The sequence below is a fragment of the Colletotrichum graminicola genome (assembly GCF_000149035.1).
Source record: "Colletotrichum graminicola M1.001 genomic scaffold supercont1.21, whole genome shotgun sequence".
Taxonomy (NCBI): Eukaryota; Fungi; Ascomycota; class Sordariomycetes; order Glomerellales; family Glomerellaceae; genus Colletotrichum; species Colletotrichum graminicola.
This window is the reverse complement of record NW_007361025.1, coordinates 175,832-201,682: the sequence shown is the minus strand read 5'-3', so window position 1 is coordinate 201,682 and position 25,851 is coordinate 175,832. Positions and strand designations below refer to the sequence as shown.

The 25,851-nt window shown below is 56.9% G+C and overlaps 7 protein-coding genes across 7 annotated transcripts; 2 read left to right on the top strand and 5 right to left on the bottom strand.

Moving 5' to 3' along the window:
• Positions 1-142: 142 nt before the first annotated feature.
• Positions 143-1,222, bottom strand: GLRG_05921 (uncharacterized protein; the record flags this gene model as incomplete). Its single annotated transcript, XM_008096606.1, has 1 exon — positions 143-1,222. One exon carries the CDS (start codon positions 1,220-1,222, stop codon positions 143-145), a length of 1,080 nt encoding a protein of 359 aa, XP_008094797.1.
• Positions 1,223-3,672: 2,450 nt separating this feature from the next.
• GLRG_05920 (sulfatase) lies at positions 3,673-6,324 on the bottom strand (the record flags this gene model as incomplete). Its single annotated transcript, XM_008096605.1, has 1 exon — positions 3,673-6,324. One exon carries the CDS (start codon positions 6,322-6,324, stop codon positions 3,673-3,675), a length of 2,652 nt encoding a protein of 883 aa, XP_008094796.1.
• A 3,002-nt stretch (positions 6,325-9,326) lies between these two features.
• On the bottom strand, positions 9,327-11,761 carry GLRG_05919 (uncharacterized protein; the record flags this gene model as incomplete). The annotated part of the gene is made up of 3 exons (XM_008096604.1): positions 9,327-10,207; positions 10,330-11,222; positions 11,412-11,761. 3 exons carry the CDS (start codon positions 11,759-11,761, stop codon positions 9,327-9,329), a joined length of 2,124 nt encoding a protein of 707 aa, XP_008094795.1.
• A 468-nt stretch (positions 11,762-12,229) lies between these two features.
• On the bottom strand, positions 12,230-15,805 carry GLRG_05918 (uncharacterized protein; the record flags this gene model as incomplete). Its single annotated transcript, XM_008096603.1, has 2 exons — positions 12,230-12,767; positions 12,819-15,805. The coding sequence occupies 2 exons, from the start codon at positions 15,803-15,805 to the stop codon at positions 12,230-12,232; spliced, it is 3,525 nt and encodes a 1,174-aa protein (XP_008094794.1).
• Positions 15,806-17,770: 1,965 nt separating this feature from the next.
• On the top strand, positions 17,771-18,985 carry GLRG_05917 (uncharacterized protein; the record flags this gene model as incomplete). The annotated part of the gene is made up of 2 exons (XM_008096602.1): positions 17,771-17,950; positions 18,032-18,985. The coding sequence occupies 2 exons, from the start codon at positions 17,771-17,773 to the stop codon at positions 18,983-18,985; spliced, it is 1,134 nt and encodes a 377-aa protein (XP_008094793.1).
• A 350-nt stretch (positions 18,986-19,335) lies between these two features.
• GLRG_05916 (uncharacterized protein) lies at positions 19,336-21,282 on the bottom strand (the record flags this gene model as incomplete). The annotated part of the gene is made up of 3 exons (XM_008096601.1): positions 19,336-19,380; positions 19,442-20,017; positions 21,034-21,282. 3 exons carry the CDS (start codon positions 21,280-21,282, stop codon positions 19,336-19,338), a joined length of 870 nt encoding a protein of 289 aa, XP_008094792.1.
• Positions 21,283-23,536: 2,254 nt separating this feature from the next.
• GLRG_05915 (3-dehydroquinate synthase) lies at positions 23,537-25,168 on the top strand (the record flags this gene model as incomplete). The annotated part of the gene is made up of 3 exons (XM_008096600.1): positions 23,537-23,916; positions 23,987-24,427; positions 24,490-25,168. The coding sequence occupies 3 exons, from the start codon at positions 23,537-23,539 to the stop codon at positions 25,166-25,168; spliced, it is 1,500 nt and encodes a 499-aa protein (XP_008094791.1).
• Positions 25,169-25,851: the final 683 nt, after the last annotated feature.

Here is a 25,851-nt window from a genome sequence, read left to right as displayed (position 1 = left end):
ATCTTTATTCTCTGTAGCGTGATCAATGAGATGTAAGAATCGGACACATCAGTGCACCTTGCACAAACAATGTTGCTGCAGACCAAACAGACAAAGGGAACCGGAAGAGAAGCAGACGAAGGGGGCAGAGTGAGTGATCGAGCTAGAAGAGCGCCAGCTTCCAGTTGCGAGACTTTGTGATATCCAGCCAGTCCACCTTTTCCGAGTTCTGCTTGCGGGTTCCGGCCGCCGCCAGCCTCCAGACCTCGTCGAGGACGTCGACGCAGGCGTCCGCGTTGCGGAACCTTCGATGGCTGTTCAGAGAGCAGAGCCCTTCCCTGATGACCTCGATATGCCCCGTCGTCTCCGCCTCGCCGCCCGCCATGAACAGGGGAAATATCATCGACGTCTCGGCGTAGCACCCCCTTGGCATGGAGCTGGAGGCGGCGCAGATGGCATCCACCGACTTGCGCGTCTTCTGGCGCAGCGGGTCCGAATGATACGGGATATGCCTCCTGAGGACTCGGTAAAGGTGGATGAGAGCCCCGTGCCGGTAGGCTTCGGCGAGAGAGACGAGGGACGGGTCGCCAGGCCCGGCAGGGCACTCCCAGTTCAGGAGTTGCGTCTCGATGCTCCGAGCCCTGCCGCTGAAGTCCGCCGCTGGAGATGTGCCTGCGGGGGGGCATGGGGCGGCAGCCGCAAAATCGGCATTGAGGACGCTGATCTCGCCGATGAGGTAGATGACACGAGCGGCAAGCCCGAAATAGGGGTCGGCTACATCGCCGGAGCCGGATGCCCAGTAGTCTGTGCCGATCATGGGCCTGCGATCAAGCGAGACGCTCGCGATTATGTCATGATATGCAAAGTTTCGAAGAAGCCAGCGCCCCTCGTAGCACCGCAGGAGCGTGCTTTTGGGGTCCTCTTCTGCCCGAGGTTGGCAGCCTCCGAGCGTCTGTCGGTCCTTGTCCCTCTTGTGGTCCTCAAGGCATGCCGCGGCTCCAGAGAGGTGGTGGACCCAGTTGTCCGTCCCGCAGGATATGGACTCCATCGAGCAGAGCACCAACGTGGCGGCGAGCCTCATCTCCCGGGTAAGAGTGCCCCTGGACATGGACGCCTTGAGCTCCGCCAGGGCTAGGCCGTTATGCTGGAGCGCCGCGACTTGAAAGTCTTCGTCCCGGAGCGCTAGGTGCGCCGAAGAGCTAGCAGCCAGAGCGTACATGAGCGCCGGGGACTCGAACGCCATCGGGAGTAAGACTTGCCGGGGTAGAGACCCAACGTCAGCATCCGCCGAGTACAGAGGGCAGTATGGCATCATCGTTACCTGACAAGAAGCAGTTGTTGTGCACATTGTTTGTCAACATGAACACCAAGGTGGCTGTATAGTAGCGGAGCATCATCCGGCGGCTGCCGACGATATCGCCCGAGCTTCCGCGTGCATCAGTGCTGATGGCAGAGCCACAGGCGAGCGAGTCGTAGATGCCGAGGTGCCCGAGGTCGGGGCACTGTATACCGTCCGAACTCCCGGGTCTGCGTACCGGTATCTTGCGTGACTTGGGTGCGTCAGGTTCCAGATCGCGGGGTCCTTCCCACCGGCAGACAAGGTTTAAGCGGGAGCAATGATTGCAAATGGGGTACTCTTGATGACACTTCTTCTTCCTTTGAGTACGGCATCAGCTACTTTCTAGACCGGGGGGGGGGGGGTTGCCCCTTTCGGCTTTGCACACACCTATGCCGACAGGTGAGACATCCCCTCCTTTGTCTAGTGCGGCGTAGGCCATTGGTGGAATGATTGCCCTCGGAGCCCCCCTCGGACATTACCCCAGGTCTTCGGTAGTCTTGAATAGAGAGCTCGGAGTGACAGCTCGGGCCTTGGCAGTACGGGGCAATAAGACATGGAACACGGCGAGTTGAGGCGAACGAGCTGGATGGATGGAGCCTGGGCCAACAACGTCAAGAGATGGGATAACAATGGGAAGGGTCAATGATAAGATAGCGGAGGTCTCGTAGTCATGCACGGCGCTATCGGCGGTACGGGGCAAACGCGCCAGGTTAGCCACTCAGGAGTCTTTTTTGCTGCCAACCGCGATAAGGTTGAACACATGCACGGCGGCGCTATCGGCGTGTGGTGGAGTCATTCTTCCGGCCCCACACGACTCGGTCGGTGCCGGCTTTGATGGACTTGCAGCAGATCTGTCGGACCTGAGGAAACAAAACGCCAGCCAATCTCGCCATCAGATCTCAGCCGTCCTCAATTGGTTGCCAAGAAACCGGCAATTTCCCGCACTAGCCCCAATCTGGGGCTTCAGACATGGAGATAATTGGCCCGCCTTGCCTCTCCGGGCGAGCCTATCGGACCTGGCGTCTCAGTCTAGCATGCATGAAGATACGGATAGTGTCTCAGACAATCAATACCAAGGGCCTGATCGGCACCGCCGATATCATTTGACACTTTGGATAAGGACCGATAACGCAGACTAAGCACCACCTATAACAGCTATTAAAGCCTAAAATTTACTAGATTAGGAATATAACCATGCTGTATCCTCCTGTTCTAAGCCAAGTGTACTATAATTTAAGTTTAAATAGCACTTATGGCTGGTGCTTAGTCTGCGTTATTGGTCCTTATCCGAAGTGTCAAATGATATCGGCGGTGCCGATCAGGCCCCAAGTCATTGTAACCACCAAAGATGGGCGATACTGCACGTTTCTCCCCCCCGTTGCGTGCTCATTGTATATCAATCTGCTTCTGTCTTGGACTAATCTACAGAGCCGCCACCGTCATCGCCCAGGTCGACATGTACCTCCCTGGTGACCGGCGGGCGGTACGATGAGCTACTACGGCAGCAAGCAAATACGTCTCGCAAATCTTTTAGATTCGCCGTGGGCTATCGACCTGCTCATCGACTGCTGGCCACCCCCGCCGCCGTGCGTGATGACGGACGGATGGCCATCTCGCAAGTAAACTGATGGTGTTGATTAAGCAGTAAAGACATGGAGCTGTTCCGCCTACACAACAGTCCAACGAACCACACGTGGGGGGGGAGGACATTACTCCCCAAACTTCACTTCTTCACGGCTTAAATCTTAAATCTTCCCAGGTGAAATACTTCTCAATCCCCAGACGTGTGTCCCTTCTGGAACGCGAATCAAAAAAAGTGTTTCTTCAGCAGGCTATTGGTTTGCTTCACCCCCCTGGGGTTTGCTTTTCTTCTTTTCTTCTTCCATACGCCTTTCTTTTCTTGTCTCTTCTTTTTCGGTTACCAACCTTTTCCAACCCACTCACCAGAGTCACATCGCTTCTTATTTATTTTTAGCGAGACAGGGGGGAGGGCTTCTTACTTACTTACCCCTGGGTTCCGTTTGCTAAAGATGCAGGTCAAGTCGAGTCAGACCGCCAATTGCATAACACCACCCATGTCAAACGGACTCGCGAAAAACAAGAAGTCGCCGTCCCTAAACGTGAAACCTTTCCACTGACGAATCTCCGATCCCAACTATGGCACCGGATCATATGCAAAAGAATGAAATGAAATTGAAAAGCAAGGTAGCCGTTTTCTCTTTGCGCATTCGCGGGGTTGAGAGACGGCCGGTTATTCTATGAGAGCTCAACACACTGGGAAATATTTGTTTCTTAGAAAGGCGTTACTAAGACTACATACATAAAAAGCACGGGATCAAGTATCTGTTTGTCCCCTAATATGGTGCGTTCGGCCCGTACTGCCACCGTTTGCTGTTCTCCTCCACCCACCACCGCGTTATGAAGGCCGCCTCCTCGACCCAGCGCGCAGGTTCCGGGCCGTAGGTCGCTTCGACCTTGGCGAGGAAGTCGGTAAGCTCGAACCCGAGCACCGGATCCATGTCGCGCGGGTCCTTCTCGACGTCCGTGAAGCGCCATTCGATGTTGTCCACCACGGGGACCACCAGCCTCCATGACTTGCGGCGCGCGTCGCGGACGCCGACCATGGCGCGGCCCGGGTTGATGACGGTAAAGTGCCAGTTCCCTATCTCGACCGGTGGTAGTGGGGAGCCTTCGTAGGCCGTTCCCGGCCGCGACTTCTTCACAGGCCGGATGAGTGATTGCCCCTCGTAGTTCTTAAGGAGGTCGCTGGCTGCGGCGGTCGCAGGCTTCGATAGCGAGCCCGTCTCGATGAGGAGGTCTAGTATTGTCGGTAGGATCTGCTGAGCTGATACGGCGTCGTCGATGGTAATGGGGGGAAGGCTGGGGTGGGACACGACCAACGGGATGTGGTTGCTGGCGATGTTGGGGTTGTAGTACGAGGCGAGAATGTCGTTTTCCGGAATCGACAGGCCGTGATCTCCCGCCAGAATCAAGAGCGTCTCGTTGGCCACGCCGAGGTCGTCCAGCATGTTGGTTATATTGCCGAGCCAGCGGTCGTCGTATCCGATGGCGTTGATGTAGTGCGAGAGATCGTCCAGGCCCCTCCCCAGAGGCACGTACTTCTCGTCTGCGGGTATTCCATACGGGTGGTGAGTCGTGCTCGTGAGGTGCGAGATGTAGACTCGCTCGTTGGTCTTCTTGGCCGTCTCGAACTGGTCCCGCATGTAGTCTTCGAGCGGTGTCTCCTGCATGCCGAAATAGTTGACGTCTTTCAGGTTGACTCGACCGAATTTGGCGGCGGGGCTCCTCAGATATTCGCTGCCTATTAGGCTGTCTACGGGGAAGCCCATTTTGGGCAATAGTTTCTCGTAGTTGTCAAAGGTCATCGTCACGGACTGCATGAATGATGATTTCCACTTGTATGGGGTAAAACCGGGGGCGTCGCTTTGGTCGAGAGAGTTGAGGACGTCGAGGACTTGTGGCAAACACGGCTGGTAAATGTGGTGTTCGTACTCGAGGTTGAAGTCGGCAACCAGAGGTGATATACCGCAGAGGGTTCCTACGAGACTCTTGATGGTGTAGGTCGAGGTCGTGTATGCGTCGTTAAAGTTCAGGCCGCCTCTGCTCTTCTTCTCTTCACTCCCGTGGTCAAAGCCGTCGTCGTGGTCGCCAGTCAAGAATCTGGCAACCGGAGTCAGGGTCCTGAGGCGCTCAAGTGCCTCGTCGGGCATCTTGCCGTCTTCCCACGAGGCTTGCAGGCGTGCTTTGTTGACGCCATCGTTTTTGATGGGGAACAGGTCCTTCCTCGTGCTTTCCAGCACGATGGTCACGATATGCCGTATCGGCACCGTGTCTTTGAGGTTGCGCAGTTCAGGAAGCAGTTTACTGTCGAGGTTCGAAATCTTGAGGGGGTCTGCCGCCGCATTGTAGTGTGGTTTATTGTTGTACCAGTCCTCGAAACCCCGGGGGACAGAATCCTTGGGCAGCCAGGAGAGGGGAATCGGATCGGTGAGGGCTGTCCGTTTATCCCAGTTGTGGTTGATGCCGGAGTTGTAGTGGGGAACGAGTTCTTCCAGGCTCGGAGACGAGTTCTTGAAGTCAACAAAGGGAAGAAGCGCCGGGGTCCAGGACATGAAAGTCAGAGAGCTCTCGTGAGGACGCAGAATGTACAGGATGGCCTGTGCGAGCAGGGCAGCAAAAGCCAGAGCGTAGGCTGCGATCCAAAAGATGCGTACCCAAGGCCAGTTCTTGATATCCTCCCAGCCACCGGGGAAGCCGAAGGTCTTCTGTTCGACGTCAAGCTCCTCTTTGATACCGTGTTCAGCATCCTGCTGAGGGACGCTGAGGTATGTCGCGGCGGGGGGGTATTGGGATCGGAGGCGGAAGCGGCGCGCTACAGAGGCGAGGAGCCAGCAAACGACATCTGCCAAAAGGCCGACGGCGATGAACAACAAGTCTTTCAAGGGCCAGGCAATCAGGATCATGGCGGCGACGACCAGAACGGATGAGACCATGCCGGTCAGCAAAAGAGCGCGACCGGAGGCGTCACCTGCAACCCCTATGTTTTGCCAGTGGATCTCTGAGCGGGCGACGGCAAAGAAGCAGATGTGGATGATGTTCAGGGTAATGACGAAAATGACGAAGAACCAGCTCGTCACGGCCGCCATACGGCGCAGGAAGCCTTCGCTACGGGCAGACGAGAGCGATCCTCCTCCGAGCAACAGCCGCAGGATGATCAGCAAGAACATGTCCTGGGCAAAAAAGGAGTAGCCCCATCGCACCAGTTGCACCGTCGGTATAGCAGAGGCGTGGCTGCCGATGTGGATGAATTTAGCGCCGAGGACAGCGAGGGCGGCCAAGCTGAAGACGAAACGAGGGTTAGCGAAGCGCGAAGCCAGACCGGACACCAACAGCCGAGACCGCAGCAGCGGCTGGGCTGCAGCCTTGACTAGACGACCATTCTCATGGCCTAGCAACGAGTAGCGGAGTCGAGAGCCAAGGTGCATACTGGGGGAGGGAGAGGCGGAGAGGAGGGAGAGAGTGAGAGGGAGGAGGAGGAGGAGGAGGAGGAGGACGAAGGACGGATAGCGAGAGAGAGAGAGAGAGAGGTGGTCGGAGGCGTGTCGGGTGCAACAAACAAGAAGAAATAATCAGTCAATGAGCGTGGAGACGACGACTGGCATGGCTTCCTCTCACAACAACGAAACGGGCGGCGGGGAGGGAGAACAAGACGACGAAAAAGGGAGCAAAGAGAACAAAGAAAGGAAACGGGGAAAGTTGCGGCAACAGCAACAACAAGATGAAATACAAAAAGAAGGCATATGGAGAAAAAGGAGATGGAAGGGCACCCCAGTCAGGTTGGATGACAATTGTGCGTGCTCGGCCGCCAACAGTGTCGGCGGCTGTTGGATGAATGGATGGATGAATGGACGGATTGGACGGATTGGATTGGATTGGATGAATAGATGGACCGGATTGGATGCCTGTCGCAACAACAACACAGCTCGGCTACCTAGGTACGGAGTATGTAGGTAGCCCAGCTCTTCGGACGGGGCCGTGAGGATCTGGGTTGTTTCTGCCCGGATTTGCGGCAACGTAAAACATTGGTTACCACCTTTTTGTGTGTTTGTGACAGGAGCTGGAAAAGCTAGAAAGTTCCCCATACGGCTGTGACAGGGTCAACAGTCATGACCCCTGGTCGTGATCCCTGCAGCATTAACTAGTGTGGCTTCAGCTCTGCCCGCCTTGTACGAGAAGCGTCGCCAAGCGTTTCCCAGTTAGGAATACGAGCAGATGACCAGCCAGAAAAGAAGTCGGCCTGCCTCGCCTGCCTTGCCTGCCTTGCCTGCCTTGCCTGCCTTGCCTGCCTTGCCTGCCTTGCCTGCCTTGCCTGCCTTGCCTGCCTTGCACGAGGAAGAATCCTTCCTCACGTGATTTATTTATGTAGTACAACGTGGCAGGGGCAAGCGCGATGTACACTAAAAGCTCCCTGCCAAGTTAACCCCCTCCAGATACGCCGACATCACTATAAAGGCGGAATATATTCATCAACAGAGAAGTTATGTAGTATGGGGGGGGGATGCGGATACCATACATAGTACGCGAAGTAGCCGTACCGTACGTACAGTACCTTACTTACCTGGGGACATGACGGACGGGGTTCCATTGAAGATTGCCACTTCCAGGGGGACGACGTGACTCGATTCCCCAGCGTGATTCAATCAATCTCCCGTCCGACGTGGTAAAGGACGTGTTGCAAAAGAGGACGATCCGTTTGGAGAAAGGTATTCCTGGGCGGGGAGTCCGCGGACAGCACCCATCCATCATCTCATGTACGGATAAACTACTATAGACACGACACGTTCCCTGTCAGGACAACCCAGCCGAAACAAGCTTACCGTCTTGCATCTCGTCTCACACACATACCGGTACAGAGCGACGGCCAAGTCTGAAAGACACACATTAATTTCCGTACACAACTACCCAGTACGGATACTCCGTGCAGTATACTTGTCTTCTTCTCCTATTATTCAAGGCAGGCAAGCAAATCCTGTCACGTGCAGGGGGGACCGTCACATCACCCCACCCCACCCCCCCCTTTATTACTATTTGTGGTTTATGATGATGAGCTGCGCATTGGACGTTGCGTCGTTGGGACGTCGCGCGGGGACCTGTGAAACGCCCTTTTTGAGTTGTAACTAGTCACCCTACCTAGTGCACCTAGTTTAGCATCCGTACGGATAACTTGGATTCGGACCCTTGCTTCTGCGTGGAGACCAAGGAGGGGGGCTGCGCATCGCCATCAGTCCCAGACTACTAGGCAGGGGTGCACCCGACAAACGTATTGACTAATACAGTACGGAACCACCTCGTAGTTTAGTGTACACTTCCGTACTCCGTAATCTGAACAAACAGCCGCTAGTCAATAAAGACTAGATGAATATTTTCCTGGTTTGCCCCGACTATCATCTGACGCCGGCCCCCCAAGCGAGATGATGTGCCCACACCGCAGTTTACTCCGTCAGCCAGCCGCGGTTGTGCTGATGTACGGATACGATGTACAATATGCCCATTTTAGTTGGGCTTCAATGTCTGTCTGCCCCCAATTGCATTTGCATGTCTGGTTGATTGCTCGTCCCAAACTGTCGCTTTTGTGAGACCTTTGCTTTCTGCTTTCCGGCCCCATGACCGGTGTGTCTGTCTGTCTGTCGGCATCCTTTACGCATTCATCCGGTATCTCATCTGATAGTTCATCGTTGCACAACTTAAACTGTTCCGCTTTCGACTCCGGACGATGAAGCTGCTCGCCTGTGGCACGTTGATTAGACGGTCTACGGGTACTCTCGGTTACCTCGGCTGTATGGGAGGGAACAGCCATCATGCCCGGAGGGGACCAAAACCCTCTTTGTCAACTTCATCATCGTCCAGTCTGCATTAGAACATTACCCGACAGGCCAGGAATAACAAACAACACCGCTCCATAGTACAGTACCAGTTCATTAGTTTGGTCACGTCTTGGAAGAAGCAAGAGTGCCTTGTGAAATCGCCGTGGCCCCGTCTATTGCGTCGGCTCTCGGGGATAACGGTGTGCACATCCGCCATTCATGCCCATGATCGCGCGCGACCTCTCCACGCCGAGCCCTTCGCCAGCTACGGCGAAAAAGGGAGTACCAAGATGTGGCTTCTTCGGAAGATCGAGACCAAGATCCCATCATTGAGTCCCGTCGACAGGAGAGTTCCGTCCACGCGAGCCTGCGAGGCTAGCCATCTCCAGCCAACACACATGAAGGTTTGTGGCTATTCCGCACCGGTAAAGTTTGTTCGTAACCTTTTTGTTTCTTCTTTTCTGTTTCTTTTCTTTTTTTGTTGCCAACGAACGACACCTGCGTTTCCCGGGAATGTGGAAGCCAATCGTAAACCTACCATCCCGAACCAGTACGTCTGGCGAACGATAGATCGGGTCGGGAACTGAATGCATCTTCCCTATTCAAACTGAACAGACATGTGCTTAATCGCCCCGCCGCCGCGGCATCACTTCCTCCATCTTGACGCACTTCGGCTCCCACAGGTCCGTCTCGTTCCCCATCCACCAGCGGCCTCGCCCCGGTATGCCACGACCAGACCCCGTGTGATCCCCTCCCCCGTGCCTGGGAGGTCCCCGACTCCCACCCGACCCATACTCCGGTGGCGGCCTCCCGACGCCCCAGATGGACTTGACCAGCGGCCACATGGGGATGTAGCACCGCTCGTCCCACCCGCACACCCTGCCGCACCGGATGAACTCCCCCTCCCATCCCACCCACGCCCGCAGCCGCCGCACGGCGTCCGCCCAGCCCGCCGCCCTGGCCTCTAGCCCGGACCGCCGCCCTTCCTCGAGGTCGTACCACGCCCCCTCGATCCCGAAGCCGACCTCCAGCAGCACCCCGCAGATGCTCCCCATGACCTCCTCCACCGCCTCCCTCAGCTCCCGCTCCCTCGCCCTCAGCGGCACGCCCACCAGCAGCCTCGTGTACCGGTACCGGCACAGCGAGTACGTCTCGCCAAAGAGCGCGCCCGCCGCGTCCCACGTCCCCGCGTCCACCTTGTGCGGGTACTCGAGGGACGAGACGAGGAACCTATGGCTCTGCCCTCGCAGCCGGTACAGCCACTCCCCCACCGCCGTCCCGTTGCCCCAGTCGCCGCCGAACCGAGCACCCTGCTCGAGCGCCGTCAGCTGGCCTGCCGTCCGCTGCACAATCTCCCCCATCGTCCTGACCCAGTCCATCCCGCTGCACCCACCGCTGCCCGCGACGGCCTCCCGCAGCATCACCTCCGTCTCCAACCTCATGCCCGCCGCCTGCGCCGCCGTCGCGCCCTTCAGGTGATGGATACGCTTCAGGTGAACTGGACCTGGACCTTCGAGCCCATGGCCCCGGCAACCGATAAACAAGGAATCCAATGGCTTTGATGGAAGAATACTATCATCGCCGATACTAACATTGAACAAAAGTCCACCCTGGGGGGACGAGTACCACGAGGAACCCGTGTGAGATATTCCTTATAGTGATATAAACCGAAGTAATTAGGGTCGTCGCCGCCGCCGCCGCCGCCGCCGCCGCCGCCACCCTGGCCTCCGACCCAGTACCCCTCCCCTGTGAGGTTCAGCCTCTCCCTCTCTTCGCCGACGATGGAACCCCAGGCGTCCTTCGAGTACCAGCTCGCGATTCCGCAGCCCAGGACCCGGGCCCTCGTCTCCCCTCGCCCCGCGCCGTCGCCGTTCGATCCGTAATGCCACGTCGCCGCCGAGAACCACCCCCACCCCTGGCTCTGCAGGAACGGCTCCCGTTCGACGGGGCCCATGATCCCGCGCCAGTTGGGCGGCATCGGAGGGCGGGACGGGCTCACGGGGCGGTCCGTCAAGGTCGGTTGCGGCGGCAGGGGGTACGCCGACGTCGGGGCCTTCTCCCCGTCCTGCTCGCTCCTCTCGCCAACCTCTTCGTCCCCATCACTAACCCCCCCTCCGCTCTTCCCCTTTATCTTCCTCGTCTGTGGCGCCGTCACGTTCGTCTTTGAGACAAGCCTCAGGCTCCCGGGTCCGAAGTTGCACCATATCATCTCGAAGCCCGCGTTCATCCTCACCACGCCCTCGATCCCCCACCCGTCGCCCCTCAACCGCCTCTCCAGCAGCCAGTCGCAGAGCCCCATGGCCCTCTCGTACTCGGGTTCCAGCCCGCGCCAGCGGCCGTCTCCGCGCCGCGGCCCGGAGACGTTGCCGTAGAGGTGCAGCATTTGCGTGTCCAGCTGGCCGAGCCCCATCAGCGTCGCGGACTCGCCGTCAAAGTAGAGCGCCTTGACGGGCCGCGTGGTCTGGTAGGTGAGCATGAAGCTCTGGCGTGTGCTTCCCATGATTCCGTAGGCCATTTCTCTACGGCGATTCGCCGTGTCAGCTCAGGGACCTGCAATACAATGGTTCGCCCGAGGGAGGAGACGTTTGGATGATTTGTAAATCATATAATACCCCTTATCGCACGGAGCAGCCTGGTCTCAATCTCCCGCACATAAAAAAAAACGACCAAGCAGCACACGAGCAAGGCGAGGAAGCAACCGGACTCACATATCAAAGGCAAGCCACTCGGGGCTCGGCGGCCCCTCCTCGTCCATCCGCCCGTGGTAAAACAGCGTGAAGGCCGGTATCTCCACCGCCGCCATCGTATGCCCGTTCGGAAACACGGTGTTGCTCCACTGCTGCAGGAGCCCGTACGTCGACGCGAACAGGTGCGGCGCCGGCGACGAGTAATTCAGCCTCGCCGCGTGCCGCGACGGAATGGTTGCCGCCCCGGCCGGCCGTGGCGTTTTGGCATCTGGCAAAGCCCCGAGGGGCTTTTGCGAACCGGCCTCAGCGAGGGCCGGCTGCGCCGCGAGCACGCTGCTCGCTAACAACAACAACAGACTGCTTGGATACATCGCGATGGCAAGGTCATGCGTGAATTGAACAAGGGGCGACTCTGAAATGATATATTCGCCACCCGCCACCGAGGTATCAAAGCTCTGGTCTCATGTGTGTCGATAGAATCCCTTATCAAGGCTCCGAGGCAAGTTGGCCCGGGAGTTGGTTGGTCCAATCAATGGAACGCGCGGCAACATGCATCACCTTGCCAGAAACGGGCAAGGATCTTACGGGCTTCAAGCATGGGAGGACAGTCAATATTCATTCACCCCATCAAAATGGCTTTGCGAGGAACAACAATTCGAAACAAGTTCCTTGTACACCTAGCGACGTTGCTATCGCATGTACAACCAATCTAATAATAAACCGCAACGCCGTACCCAACCGTTGAATCCGTGTCCGTTTGCGAACCAACGCCATAAAAAGCAATGCCCGCGCTGCTCAACTGACAGCTGGGAATGAAAGACAACTAAAAACACAGGTATCTATTTCCAGGCCTTGGCCAACGGGCTTCCCACCTTGGGAGCGAATTGCAAGCTCTTTCTACGAGCCGCCATCAGGCGCTGCATGACGCTCTCGTCCTTGTCCCTGTTGAGGATGCCATCGCCCATCTGAGCGTAGTTGTTTGGTTTGGGTGGGCAGGTTTGCATCAACAGCGCCTTAGTCGGAGACGAGTCATACTCCGTCGACCCGGAGGGCGTCTCGGCAGCATAGCGAGCAAGCGCCTCCGGTGCTGGTGTGGCGGGGACAGGAGAGATCAGTCCCTGCCAGTCATCATCGTCGTCCTCGGCCTCGTCTGAAGGCGTGTGCATCCAAACGGTGCTGTCGCGTCGGTTCATGGGGGTGTTCGGCGCCGTCCTGGCCTCACGGCCAGCCTTGACGGGTGTGGGAACGAGCATGCCATTCTGGTTCGCCAGAGCCCTCGGTTCCATGCTCTTGCGGCGGCGTGCGCCACCTCGGGGAACCAACGACGTGTCAATGTAGTAAGGTGTCTCATCGAGCCATTCGTTCTCACGCTCACAGCTGGATGTTTGGTTAGCACGGCATTCTTTTGAAGGGATGAGAGGCACTTACTCAAGGACCCAGCTGACACCAACGCATTGGACCACGCCGTTGGACTCTCTGACCTTCTCCATCGTACGCTTGCCTCCATCCTTGAACACGACATGGGTAATGCCGATCTTGGCGGCATCCGAGCTGCTGGTAGCGCTGGGGTTCCATGTCCAGGTCTTGACGCATCGTGCTCCCATCTGAGTGAGAAGCTCGACAAAGATGCCACTGGCGTCCGCACCCTCTGTGGTGTGCACATCGACAAAAACGACGGCACCGCGGAGGAGCCTGGGGTTAAGGTCTCTGCGAGGCGTGCGAGCTGGTGTTCCCAGACTCGACCAGACATCGGACTTGGCCGGTGTTACGGGCGCGAAATCAGGCTGGTTTTCCTCGCTCTCCTCCTCGTCCTCCTGCTCCTGCCCCTCCTCGGCCTTGTGCTTCCGGCTGGGCGAGTAGGAGATGACAGTGGCGCTTCTGTTGAGGCTCGGGCGGCTGGCCGAAAGTCGGGATATGCTGGCCGCACGCTTCTTCTTGGGGCGCGGAGTAGACTCGTCCGAGGCCTTGAGAGGAACCTTGGAAACGGTATGGAACTCGCGCGCAATGATTCGGTTGGGAGTGGTGGGCGGGACAGAAGTGTCGCTATTGAACATGGCAGGATCAACGGGCATCTCATTCTCGTCACCATACTCTTGGCTCGCCTCTGACAGAGTGTCGTCAAAGCTGTTGGAAGTGTTGACGATCTCATCTAGCTCCTCAGGCTCCAGCAGAGACATCTCGTTTGCCTCAGCGGCCAGGGCCATATCTTCGTCGGTGACCATGAGGTCATCGAACTCCGGGTCCTCTGCGTCTGCAGCAGCCTCGATTTCGGCATCAATAGCGGCCTCAATTTCGTTCTGAGCATCCATGTCCGCTCGGACAGTCATCTCATCCTCGAAGTAAGTGCTTCGAAGAGGAGATTCCTCCACGCGAGGAGACCCGGCAGCCGGAGTAAGTCCCTCAGGTGCCCGAGCCAACGAGCGCCCCGGGGTGACGGCGCGCCTGGGTGTCTTGACGGGACTGGCGGCCGACCAGGCGTTCAGCTGCTGTGCCAAAGGGGTAAAGCCGACGTTGGAGATTCTCGACTTGGCGGGGGTAGGAGTTGCGGGAATCAATTTGTGAGCTGCAGAAACGCGGGGACTATTGGCAAGCTCGTCATCTGAATCAGAGTCCATGTTGTTGTACGGGTCCATGTCCTTTTGACGCAGACCGAAAAGACCGCTGGGTGCATTGAAGGTAGCCTGTGTAGCCTCTTGCGGTTGTGACTTGAAAAACGACTCCTCGTCAACCATCATAGGTTCTCCGTCAAACTCAGCATCATCGGCAAGGTTGTTGTCCGTGAAGACATCGGACTCCAGAACCAGGCCGGTTGGCTGAGAGTATGTGTCCTGCTTCATTTGCTGCGCCTGCTCCTTGGCAGCCTCAAAAACCGGCATGTTCTTCTTCAGAACAGGGTCGGCATGCCTGGGAAGAACAGCTGAAAGACGGCCGGGGAATTGCATGGGCTCTTCCAGGTGGATGGATTCGTTGAGCATGGCTTCCGCGACTTCGTCCAGCTCTTCGTCGCCGTCGTCGTCGTGAGCGTTCGACTCTTCGGCCATGAGCTTCTCGGATGAGCGCTTCACCGGGCGCAGAGCTGTCGGTGTCGACAGAAGCAGAGACTTCGTGGCGGGGGGTTGCGTCTGCTCTGAAACCTCCGAGGGCTTCATGTTCATTCCCTTGATGGGCGACAGCGGCCGCTTGGCCGGTGACTGAAGTAGAGATGCCTTGAAGTTGGAGATCTTCCTCTCTCCCTCATTGGCCGGGGGCAAAGTGAAGGCCTTCATGGCAGACTGCGGGCGCTTGGCAGGGGAATGAAGAAGTGAAGCCTTCAAGGGCGAGGCGGAGCCATCTTCGGCACTGGGGTTCATGGAAGAAGCGAGTTTCGTCAGTGACACGCCCTCGGCGCGCTTGGCCGGAGATTTCATTGTATCTCTGTAGGGAGAGGTAGGCAGTCTCTTGGCTGGTGAGGCGAGGGTGTTGGTGACCTCGTCCTCCTGAGCCTCTGACTTGGTGCTGTTTTCGTCGTCCTCGGCATTCCTAGTTTCGGGGGCCTTGTCGAGGGGCAGCAGGTTGACGTTCTTGGAGGAGGCAAGGGCGCTGGCAGGGGGTTTCACAGGGCTCTTCATCATGGGTCTCGGGGGCGTGTCCGGACCGGCCAACTCGTCATCGGAGCAGTCGCGAGGCATAGACACCTGTGTGACCTTCTTAGGGCTCAGAGGAGTTTTCTCCGGCTTGGAGGCAGAGGTGGCAGCGGCAGGCGTCTTGATGATGCGAGGAGCCTTGGGAACGGGAGGCTTTCGTACCGGTCTGCCTCGGAGGCCGGTGCCAGTTGTGGGCTTTTCGGTCGTCTTCTTGCTTGCGTCAGGAGCGATGTTTTCCTTTTCGGGTTCTTGGAATGTTACCGTCTTCTTGACGGCGGGCTTTGCTGTTGTGACCGACGCTGTGCGAGTACGAGTCGTCGTTGTCTTCTTCACCGGCTCCTCCTCCTTGGCGGGAGCGTCTGCAGTTGCCGTCTTTCTGGGTCGACCGCGAGTAGGCTTCACGGGCTCTTCTTTGGGGACGGCAGGCTCCGTGGTGGAGACCTTGCGAGTAGCAGCTCGTGCACGCGTGGCCTTGCCTGCCGCGCCGCTTGATGATGATGAAGCCGCTGGTTCGGCAGGCTCCTCTGTGACCTTCTTTGGACGGCCTCTTGTTGCTCTTGTAGGACGAGCAGCTGTTTCTGACTGCTGTGATTGTCCATCGTGTTCTTCATCTTCGCCATCGTCGGCTCGGGTCTTCCTCTTGGCTGAAGTGGATCGCGTCGGAGCAGTGGCACTTGACTTGGCCTTGGCCGCAGCAGTAACTACTCTTGTGGGTTTTGTGCTTGTCGTGGTTTCGCCAGCTTTTGCAGCTCTGGAGCGCGTGATACGCTTAGGGGGCGATTGGGGCTCCATTTTGTGTGTGTGTGTGAGATAGTCAGAGGAAAAGGAAACGAATATGGAGTAGAAGAGGTCGCGGGGTTCTTGCTGGTGGTTAGTAGAATGAGGTTTTGTCGTGCGTTATGTTGTTGTGTATTTACATGATACTGTGATGGGTTGATTGGCAGCTCAAAAAGCCAGGCAAGAGCGGACGGAGGGTTTTGTTGATATGGAGCTTCGCGTAATCAATGTTGCCAGGTCAACACGATGCCGGGGATCCACTCTCGGAACGCTGCAACCCTTGCCCGCGTCCTGATGCCGATGCATGTCAGGTGCACCCTTGCCACCTGGCGCCACAGTTGTGCCAGCCGTCGGGGGTTCTCCCTGTCTTCTGTCTCACGGGGTTCAATAATACGGAAACAGCGCGTCATCGGTGGCCGTACGGAGCACACTGCAACAGTTCAGGTCCACAATTCCTAACCCAGTTGTTGCTACTTTCAGCCAGCAACAAAACTCATGAGACTTGTTGTTGATAAACAACGGCATCGTCTGCGAGTGATGCATCTGTCCGACCTCGAGTTGTCGCTGGAGGTAGTTTACCTACGCTACGTATGATCCGGTCTGTCGAGACACACACAACGCACCGAGACCCGACCTCCTGGTTTTCTCCATTATGTCTTATTTTCAGCGATAATATGCATCGGCTGCAGCACAGACATAAGTCACGGATGTCCAAGACCAAAGCCAAGGACATGTTCCTGAAATCACATGACAAGACCACTAGTGAGAAGCGTGCGATCCGTTATGACGGCGACGCCATCTCACCAGGACTCGTCTGCAACCCGAATGTTGCGCAGAGCTATCAACAGACCTCTCTAGGCTCTTTTGGATCTGAGAGCGCAACGCTCGGGTTTCCACGATGGTGCGTATTCTGGCCGATGACATGCCATCCACATTGACATGTCCCACCATTTCTGCTACGTCGGCCCCCCAAAAAGTTCTAAAGGAGTCTCAACCATGGCTGGCCTGGGATCTCCATTGGGTTCTCGGCAAGTTCATGCAGGCCGCAGCGCAGGGCAAGCCGAACGCTTGCTTATTTAGCTAAAACCAGGGCGCAAGCACACCTGGACATTCACGTACAAATAGCAGCTGCGTCTTCCCCGGAGACGAGTTCCGAGGCACGGCCCTGTCCAAGTGCCACTTGGTGGCTTGACTTTGGTGCCGAGGTCCTGCGTTGGCGCGTTCTCTGCGGGAGGAGGCGGTCGGGGATTGGTTTTCTTACAACGACTACGGATACTCAGTGTAGAATCGTCTTATTTCTGTGTGACTGTAAAAATGTGTCGGGGACCCCCAATTGAAGGATGCGGAGGTATCGTGGGTATCGTGGGTCTAACTCCGGACCAAAAAGAAAAGCTGACTAAGACACAAGAGACAGTCAGTCGTCGTTGAAGAGTTCGAGTGATTTGCCCGTTGTTGACGCTCGGTAATCCTCGGCTCGTGGCCCAGACCCCTGTACTAGAACTCAGCGGGCCTCACCCGCCGGCTCAGCGGCCCCAAGAAAGTTCCCTCCCACCCCCAATTTACCGCTCGTGCGCCACGGCCCACGGCTTCCCCCCCCAAAGGAATAACAGTGCAATGAGAGGGAGCCTTTTTTCAAAACCTCGCCTTTATGACGTCCCGCCCCCATCGCATTTCGGCTTAAGACCCTTTCCCATCCCTTCCCGCATTGCTCTTTCTCCACGTTCACCACCCCACGATCCTTACCCTGCTTGCGTACCAGTACGGCTGCTTGCTTGCTTGCTCCCTTTTCATTTTGCTTGTCTTGTTCCGATTCGACACCTCAAACCACCCGTCAACCGTACCGTACTCTCGCGACAACACAAGTAGTGGAATGCTTCTCGGGTAACACCGGGCTCTTCCCTCACTACAAATTATCAGCGAACGAGCGCCGCCGAGCGTGCTAACCAGGGAATGCCGTCAGCGCTGCTGGAACATGCCCCCATGTCGGAGATAGCACCAAACAAACAACGAGATGCTGTGCGACTGAAGCCGGACATGCCCCCGAGGGCGCCTCCCGTACGCCCCACCGACGATGACGAGACGGTAGCGACGAGGAAGCAGACGCGGACCTTTGATTACATCTGGCGGTCCGGCGTCGCGGGGGGTCTGGCGGGTTGTGCAGTAAGTAGAAACCCCACGGAGAGATATCTCTCAACACCCTACCTACGATGGCAGCTTCTCTGACCTGGGCCAACACTGCAGGCAAAAACGGTTGTCGCACCTCTCGATCGAGTCAAGATTCTCTTCCAGGCGAGCAACCCTCAGTTCGCAAAGTACACGGGCTCGTGGTTCGGCGTTGTGACGGCAATGAAGGACATCCGCTCCCACGAAGGCCTCACCGGGCTGTTCAGAGGGCACTCGGCGACGTTGATCCGAATCTTCCCCTACGCCGGCATCAAGTTCCTTGCCTATGAACAAATACGCTCCCTTGTCATTCGCCGGAAGGACCAAGAGACGCCTTGGCGCCGGCTTATCAGCGGTTCCATGGCTGGCGTCACTTCCGTCTTCTTCACATACCCCCTCGAGGTCATCCGTGTCCGTTTGGCTTTCGAGACAAAACACGGCGGCTCCTCATTAGTCAACATTTGCCGCCGGATTTATAACGAGCGTTTTGTGCGGGCCTCCGCTGCGGCGAAAGCGGCGAGTACCCCGGCAACCGAGGCGACGGCCGCCTCCGCAGTCGCCGCCATCGCGCCGCGTTCGGGATTGATCAACTTTTACAGAGGCTTCACGCCGACTTTGCTGGGCATGCTTCCTTACGCCGGCATGTCCTTCCTCACGCACGATACCGCGGGCGACCTTCTCCGCCACCCCAGTGTCGCCAAGTGGACGACCATCGCTCAGCCAAAGGACTCACCCGCGGGGAAGGCCGTGCCGCTGCGGTCCTGGGCTGAGCTCCTCGCCGGCGGTGTTGCCGGTCTCGTATCTCAGACTGCGTCGTACCCTCTGGAGGTCATTCGCCGGCGGATGCAGGTCGGCGGCGCCGTCGGGGACGGCCACCGACTCCGTATCAGCGAGACGGCGGCCATGATTTTCCGAGAGAGGGGATTGCCGGGGTTCTTTGTGGGCCTGACGATCGGCTATGTCAAGGTGGTGCCAATGGCGGCAGTGGCTTTTTACACGTACGAGCGCGCCAAAATGTGGCTCAGAATCTAGACCAGCTACCCTGTTGCGAAGACTGTTTTGAGTTTGGCGTTGTTGGAACACTCTGGGAACAAACAAGCATTCATGGGGCTCTTCTTGTTTTTTTCCTTTTTTTTCTTTTGCTTTTATGAAATACGCCGTCAGAGGAGCAGTCTCTTGGGAACAAGGAGTATGATGGAGCGCTAGAACGGCGGCTAACTGTATACGGCAATTGTTGAATAGGCAATTGTATTTGTTCCGTTACATGCATGGCCCGATTGTCTTATTATACCGTCGTTGCTGACCTGCACAAGGTACGCTCAATCGCATTCCTCGGCGGGTGGCGCTCGTGCTACAGGAAATGATTGTTCATGATTCATACCTCATTCCTTGGCCTCGCCGACACATTTCGTTACTTCGACGCCGTCCTAGAGTAGACATGGTCAGCAAGGAGAAATCGCGGCGGTGGGCGGCAGGACGTGAACTCACAGGCACGCCGGTCGGCTCAAAGCTGTTGACCAGCCGGCTCTCGTACTCGAGGTTCGGGTTCCCGATGCGCGACAAGTCCAGCCTCTCCTCGCCCTCGCGCTTCTCGTACTGCTTCGCCGCGCGGTCGTCGTGCCACCCGCTCAGCCCCTTCGTCTTGCCGGCGTCCCGGGCGGCAGCAGCGCGCTTCTGGGCGACCGAACTGCGGACGTACTCGAGGTACGGCGGGTTGCCCGGCTTGATGACGTTGTCGGCGGCGAGGACGGAGCCGGGGCCGACGACGCCGATCTGCTCGCAGAGCTTCAGGTCCGTGGTGTAGGCGGGCTTGTAGTGGTCCAGGAACATGAGGTCGACCTTGGGGAGCGAGCCGGCGGCGTGCAGGCGCGCGATGGAGGCGTCGCTGGGGCCGACGACGACTTTGACGGTGGCGGAGAGGCCGGCGAGGTCGACGAGGGAGCCAATCACCGCGGCGAACTCGGGGTTGCGCTCGAGAGAGTAGTATTTCGCGTCCGCGACGGCGGCGCGGGCTGCGGCTCCGAAGAGGATGCAGGAGTAGCCTACGTAGCCTCCCAATTCGACCTGTTTGGCGGAGAAGGGACGGTTCAGATATTAGATGAAGTTCTTCAAGGCCATACAGGGGGGGGGGGGGGGGGGGGGGTTCACGGCTCCCAGATCCAAGCCGCAAATCATCGGATGATGGACAAACTCAATCGTGACTGTGAGCAGAACAGCGTAGGAGGGACGATCATCATTGATAAAGAGTTCTCTAAGGATAAGGACTAAGTAGTAGCAAATGACCACTGCGGCAACCTGCGCCAACGGGGGCAGGGGTCAAATCATTGTCTCGCCGGTAACTGGCAAAACAACTGGTCAGGTTAAAGTTTTAGCGTGGTGAAGCTATGCTATTTTTTGGGCGTTTCGCAGTAGGCCGCAAAATTATTTCCGGTCCTGTAGCAGTGACACCACCACCTACACTGCATAGGACAATTGTATACTGTTTAGTCGAAACATCTGGAGGTCCTGATTTCGTATCTAAACACCATAGCAATACATTAGTAACTAAAACAAGCCTCAATCATCAACTAGGTGGACGCCGGGGATATAATTGAGTAGAAGGGCAAGCGTTCCCTCATAAAATGACCATCAGAGTAGCGCACGCGCGGCTGCTCTTGATCCATCGTGCAAGCCAGTCCCGATTTAGGGGCTACTCAGTCGTTTATGTATATTTGGTCACTCCTTACTGAAAATAAGGAGCACAAAGTCGCATGAGGCCACCACAAGGGGCTGGTGGCGTTTATCACTCTTGATACAGTGAAGGTCCCTTCGGCCTCTGGGCAGAATAGTTGTCCGGGACCCATGCGTAACGCCCCGAGATCTTGACAGCGTGGGATATAAAGCGTGAAAATCTGTTAACCGAAAGATGATGAGTGCGGCGTCAGTTGTTTCCACCGCCCCATGGTAACTCTGGTAGTGCGGGAGTCACGCGTCACACCCATAGCAGTTCCCTTCCTTCACTGAATGAATCAGCGACATACAGAATCTGTTAGCAGAGGAGTAAAGAGTAGAAACAAGTGCGGGGGGGGGGGGGCTCTCACCATGATCTTGGGCTTGACCTCAGCAATCAGATCCGTCACGATCTTGCCCTTGTCCTCACCGACGTTCATGAGATACTTCTTGGTGCGGCCAAAGTCGTCAATGGCCTTGAGGACGCGCTCGGGGGAGCCCCTGATCTCGTCGAGGTCGGGCTGGCTGTAAACGAAGTGCAAGAGCTCGATCTCACGGCCGTCGTCGAAGAAGACATCTTCTTGGGCGGCGTACGCCTTGCTTTCGTCAAAGTGAGGCATATTGTGGGAAGGTACTATTCGTTGCGGGTGCAACAGTGTCACGGAGTTTTTTTTTGAGTTTTTTTTCAGTAGTTCTTCTTTGTCTCAATTGGTTTGACGTGTCTCTAATGGAAGAGTCACTACGAGTACAAGAAATTGGGAAGAGGGAAGCAATAAGAGAGGGAAATCAACCAGACGCAAGGGTCGGGCAGTCGTCTAAAGGCAGGAGAAAGGTCTAGTTATCATCACGATGGACGGCACGGAATCCCAGCATCCCACCCAGCAGCCAACCTCGTCCCCGCAAGCAAAACACCCTGAGCAATGGCATGGCCACGAACCTAATGACCTTTTGCAAACGCTCCTACACCTCGATTCAAATGCCCTCTCGCACAGTATCCCAATGCAAAAACAAACTGGCGGGAAAGGAGCTCTCAGCCATAGAAAGGTAAAGGCGCCACGCGGAGAGAGAGGTACGTAGCCCCGAACATCTTGGCGGGGTAAAGGAGACCGGACCTTACTTCCGGCGCCAGCCCGGTACCTCACACGGTAAAAGATGGTGGAAGACTACCTACCTACCTGGGTAGCCTACCCAAATGCGGCGGTACGGGGGTACATGTCAGGTGCTTTCGCGATCGGGTGCTGACACGCGGTGAGCAACCGTCGGGGCTGGGCGCTTCCAAGTCATGACGCCAACAATACCTCACCAAACCGTGTCGATAATGTGGCTAGATTGTTACCCACGCAGACTCTTCCTTCCCTCTCTCTCCCTCTACCCCTCTATCCCTCTTTAGGACCTTTTCTCTCAATGCCTGTCTAGTTGAGTAAAAACGTCAAGGCTGCGGGTAGCACATAACCAGGGGAGGGCGACTACCGCCAACCCAATCTCGGTAACATTATGCTTTCATCCGATCCATGTTTCCACATACCGGTACCCACCGCAAGATTCGACTGATACGATGAACCAACGTACAGACCGGGCTGGTATTCCTTGCTCTTCTTCTCCTCGCCAACCAACCGACGTGGATGGGCTGTCTAAGTGTCAGTGATCCATCCCCATATGCGGCCCGCTGGAAACCCATCTAGGTGCCCCCCCCTGGTCTTGCTCACTCTCATCTTTCCCCGCGCGGGGTGGGGTATCTAGATCTTACGATTCGTGTCGATCATCGACTGGGAAAGCTGAGATCATAATGGGCTGGGGAGTCCGCCGGCGGTTTGCGTCTTGTTGGGTGGCTTCGCGACTAACCCGGCTTCGCTAGACTACGCGTCTTGCACCCAGAAGTCGCATATCGATGATGATATCGACTTTTTTTTCCCCCTTTTCCCGCACGGTGAAACATGGGATTTCTCTAGCTTCTGCCCCGTTTGCCTGCGGCGGAAACGTACGCATTGCGCTCCGAATTTAGCACGCAATACATTAGTCCACGAAGCCGCATTGGTTCCTTATTACACCGAGAGGGGGCACCACCCCGTGGCATGCAGAGCTAGTCTAGACTGGCATCGGTCATCATAGAATGTAACCGTCTCCGGACGGTTGCCATTGGGTCCATTGGTCAATGATGCATCTCATGGCCCTGTCTTACCATTGTACCCGTTGTCGCGACACAGTAACCGCGTGCCCAAGAGAGACTCGACAAGGAGAGGAGACTAGACGAGGACTGACGTTTTGTACCGAAAACACCATTATCCGACCAAAATCTGGAGTCATGACGAGTCTAGGGTACTTGCCTTCGTTTCCTCGACCGCCGGTCAAAGGAGGAAAAAAGACTGTACCTTGACTCATCTCCTAGAGGCTCTAAACGCTCGGAACAAGACATGGGTCTTGGCCTTGCTTGTATTTTCCCCCGTCGTTCGTTTTCATCCGCGATGGAATTCATGCTGCTGCTACTCGATCCCTCCTAGATGGAGAAAGTCGGTCAATACTTCGAGGCGTGGACCTAGACGAACGTTTGAGGCGCAAGTGATGATGTCGACAACCATCTTGGGTAGTTCGATGCGGACTAGAGTGTATGACTGCGGAGAGAAGCTTCCAAATGTCACCTTCGGCTGCGGTGTGGCCCTGATGCTCGTCATGGTCATAAGATTTATTCAAAAGCCTGGCGTTGGAAGCACCTTTGACGACGAGTTTTTGTCCTTCCCGTCCTCACTCACACACTGCTCTACAACTCTCAAGATCTTTCCGTCTCGACAACCATCATTCTCTCTCTCCATTCCTCTCTATCCCCTTCCCGTAGCACCCAACCCCTAACACCCCTCTTCTTATACCTCATCATTCAAGATGGCCTCAGACATGAAGGCGACGGTAGAGCCCACCAACAAGGGGTTCTCCGTCTGCGGCTACGAGAAGATCGAGTATGACTTTGAGTTTCTCGATGGCGTCTTCAACAAGCAGAACAGCCAGCTGGCCGACTGTTACTCGCGCTGGAAGCGGTGCCTAGCCGTCATGGACCTCAACATCTTCAACCTCTACGGCAAGGAGATGAAGGAGTACTTTGACCACTACAGCATCGAGCTCAAGATTCACAAGACCATGATTGGCGAGAAGGCCAAGTCCATGGAGACGCTGCTGAGCATCGTCGACTCCATGACCGAGTTTGGCGTCTACCGCAAGGAGCCTGTTCTCGTTGTCGGCGGTGGCCTCGTCACTGATGTTGCTGGGTATGTTGACTAGCCTCCCGTCCAACCTTGCCCCCCCCCCCCCCCTCGGCGTCCTACTTACAAGCTTCAGCTTCGCATGCGCCGCCTACCGCCGCAACACGCCCTTCATTCGCATTCCCACTACGGTCATTGGCCTGATCGACGCCTCCGTTTCCATCAAGGTCGCCGTCAACTACGGCAACTACAAGAACCGTCTCGGCGCGTACCACGCACCCACACACACCTTCCTCGACTTCACATTCCTGCGTACACTCCCCACCGCCCAGATCCGCAACGGCTTCGCCGAGCTGATCAAGATCTCCACATGCGCGCACCTTGAGACGTTCGACCTGCTCGACCGCTTTTGCGAGGAGCTCATCAAGACCGGCTTCGGGCGCTGCGATGGCGCCAGCCAGGATGTCAGAGAGGCCGCTGACAAGATCAACCGCAACGGCATCCACGAGATGTTGAAGCTTGAGACCCCCAACCTGCACGAAATCATGTTAGACCGTGTCATTGCCTACGGCCACACGTAAGCCGCCCCTCACTAAAGCCAAGCTACGTGCGAGAGCCCGGGAGCTAACCCGTATGCAGTTGGTCCCCCCTTCACGAGCTCTCCCCTGACGTGCCCCTGCGCCACGGCCATGCCATTTCCATCGACATGGCCTTCTCCGCAACACTCGCCCACGTGCTCGGCAAGCTCTCCTCCGAGGAGCACCGCCGCCTTCTGAACCTGTTCTCCCGCGCCGGTCTCTCCATGGACCACCCGCTCTTCGACGAGGACATGCTCGACAAGGCGACGTCGGCCATCCTCAAGACCCGCGACGGCCAGCTGCGCGCCGCCGTACCCTCGCCCCTGGGCCAGTGCGTGTTCCTGAACGACGTCTCCCACAAGGACATGTGCGCCGCCCTCAAGGTGCACAAGGACCTCATGAAGGAGTATCCCCGCGAGGGTGCCGGTCTCGAGGCGTACGTCGACGCCAGCGACACGGGCTACACGATAAACGGCACTTCCGTCGAGGACGAGTCGCGCACGGTGCTGAACGGCGTTGAGAAAGTTGTCGTGAGTGACGATACCTCCAACGGCCCCTCATCAAACGGCTCCTCGACCCCCGAGTACGGCCTGTCGAACGGCAAGAACCTGGGCCGGGACGGCGCAGAGTACGCTGCTGCCGGCTTCGAGTCCGAAGTCACGAAGAAGCTGGACGGCGGCAAGGAGGGCATCAAGGGTTACGGCAAGGCCCAGGTCGAGGTCGGGCACGAGTGCTGCTGAGGGAAGCCGCTCGCCATGGAAACGTTTCATTTGTTATCAACGCGGTCCTATCCCCTTCCGGAGTATTGCATCAGACTTAGGGTAGCCCGGATTCGAGCACGGTCCTAGATTTAAAAATACAAAAAATTAGCTGATAGATCCGCTTTGTCAGCGACGTCTTGACACCAGTGACGTGATTCTCTGTTCGAGATCCCCCCCCCCTCCCCTCCAAGCCCACCATCAGGCTTGGCATGAAAATGTGTGTGGCGGCTCTTCATAGAAGGCTTTGTGCCTCAAACATGACTTGCTCGACAGCTAGGTATCCAAATTGGCTTCTTTTCCGTCTGGTTTGACGTATCACTCACCCAGCATAACATATTGAACGTAGGGGATGTAATCTTTGCGCAAACGTGGCTCTAATGTTCAAAGTAGAAAAAGACACTGGTTGTGTCTTCTTACCGTCCGCTCACACGCCCAAAACCAACTCAGCCTGGACGCCCCGCGGCCTTCGAGGGCACGAGACACGACCGTGCAAGGACGCCCCAAGAACAAAAGAAGAAGAAAAAAGAATCATGCCGCCCCCCCCCCCCCCCCCCCCGCGGCCCAGCTCCTTGGAAGGGCAGTCGCGAAGACCTTACACGCAGCAGGTTTCCATCGATACCATCCCCTCCCCCCACCGCGTCACGACTAGAGAGGGGGGCGGG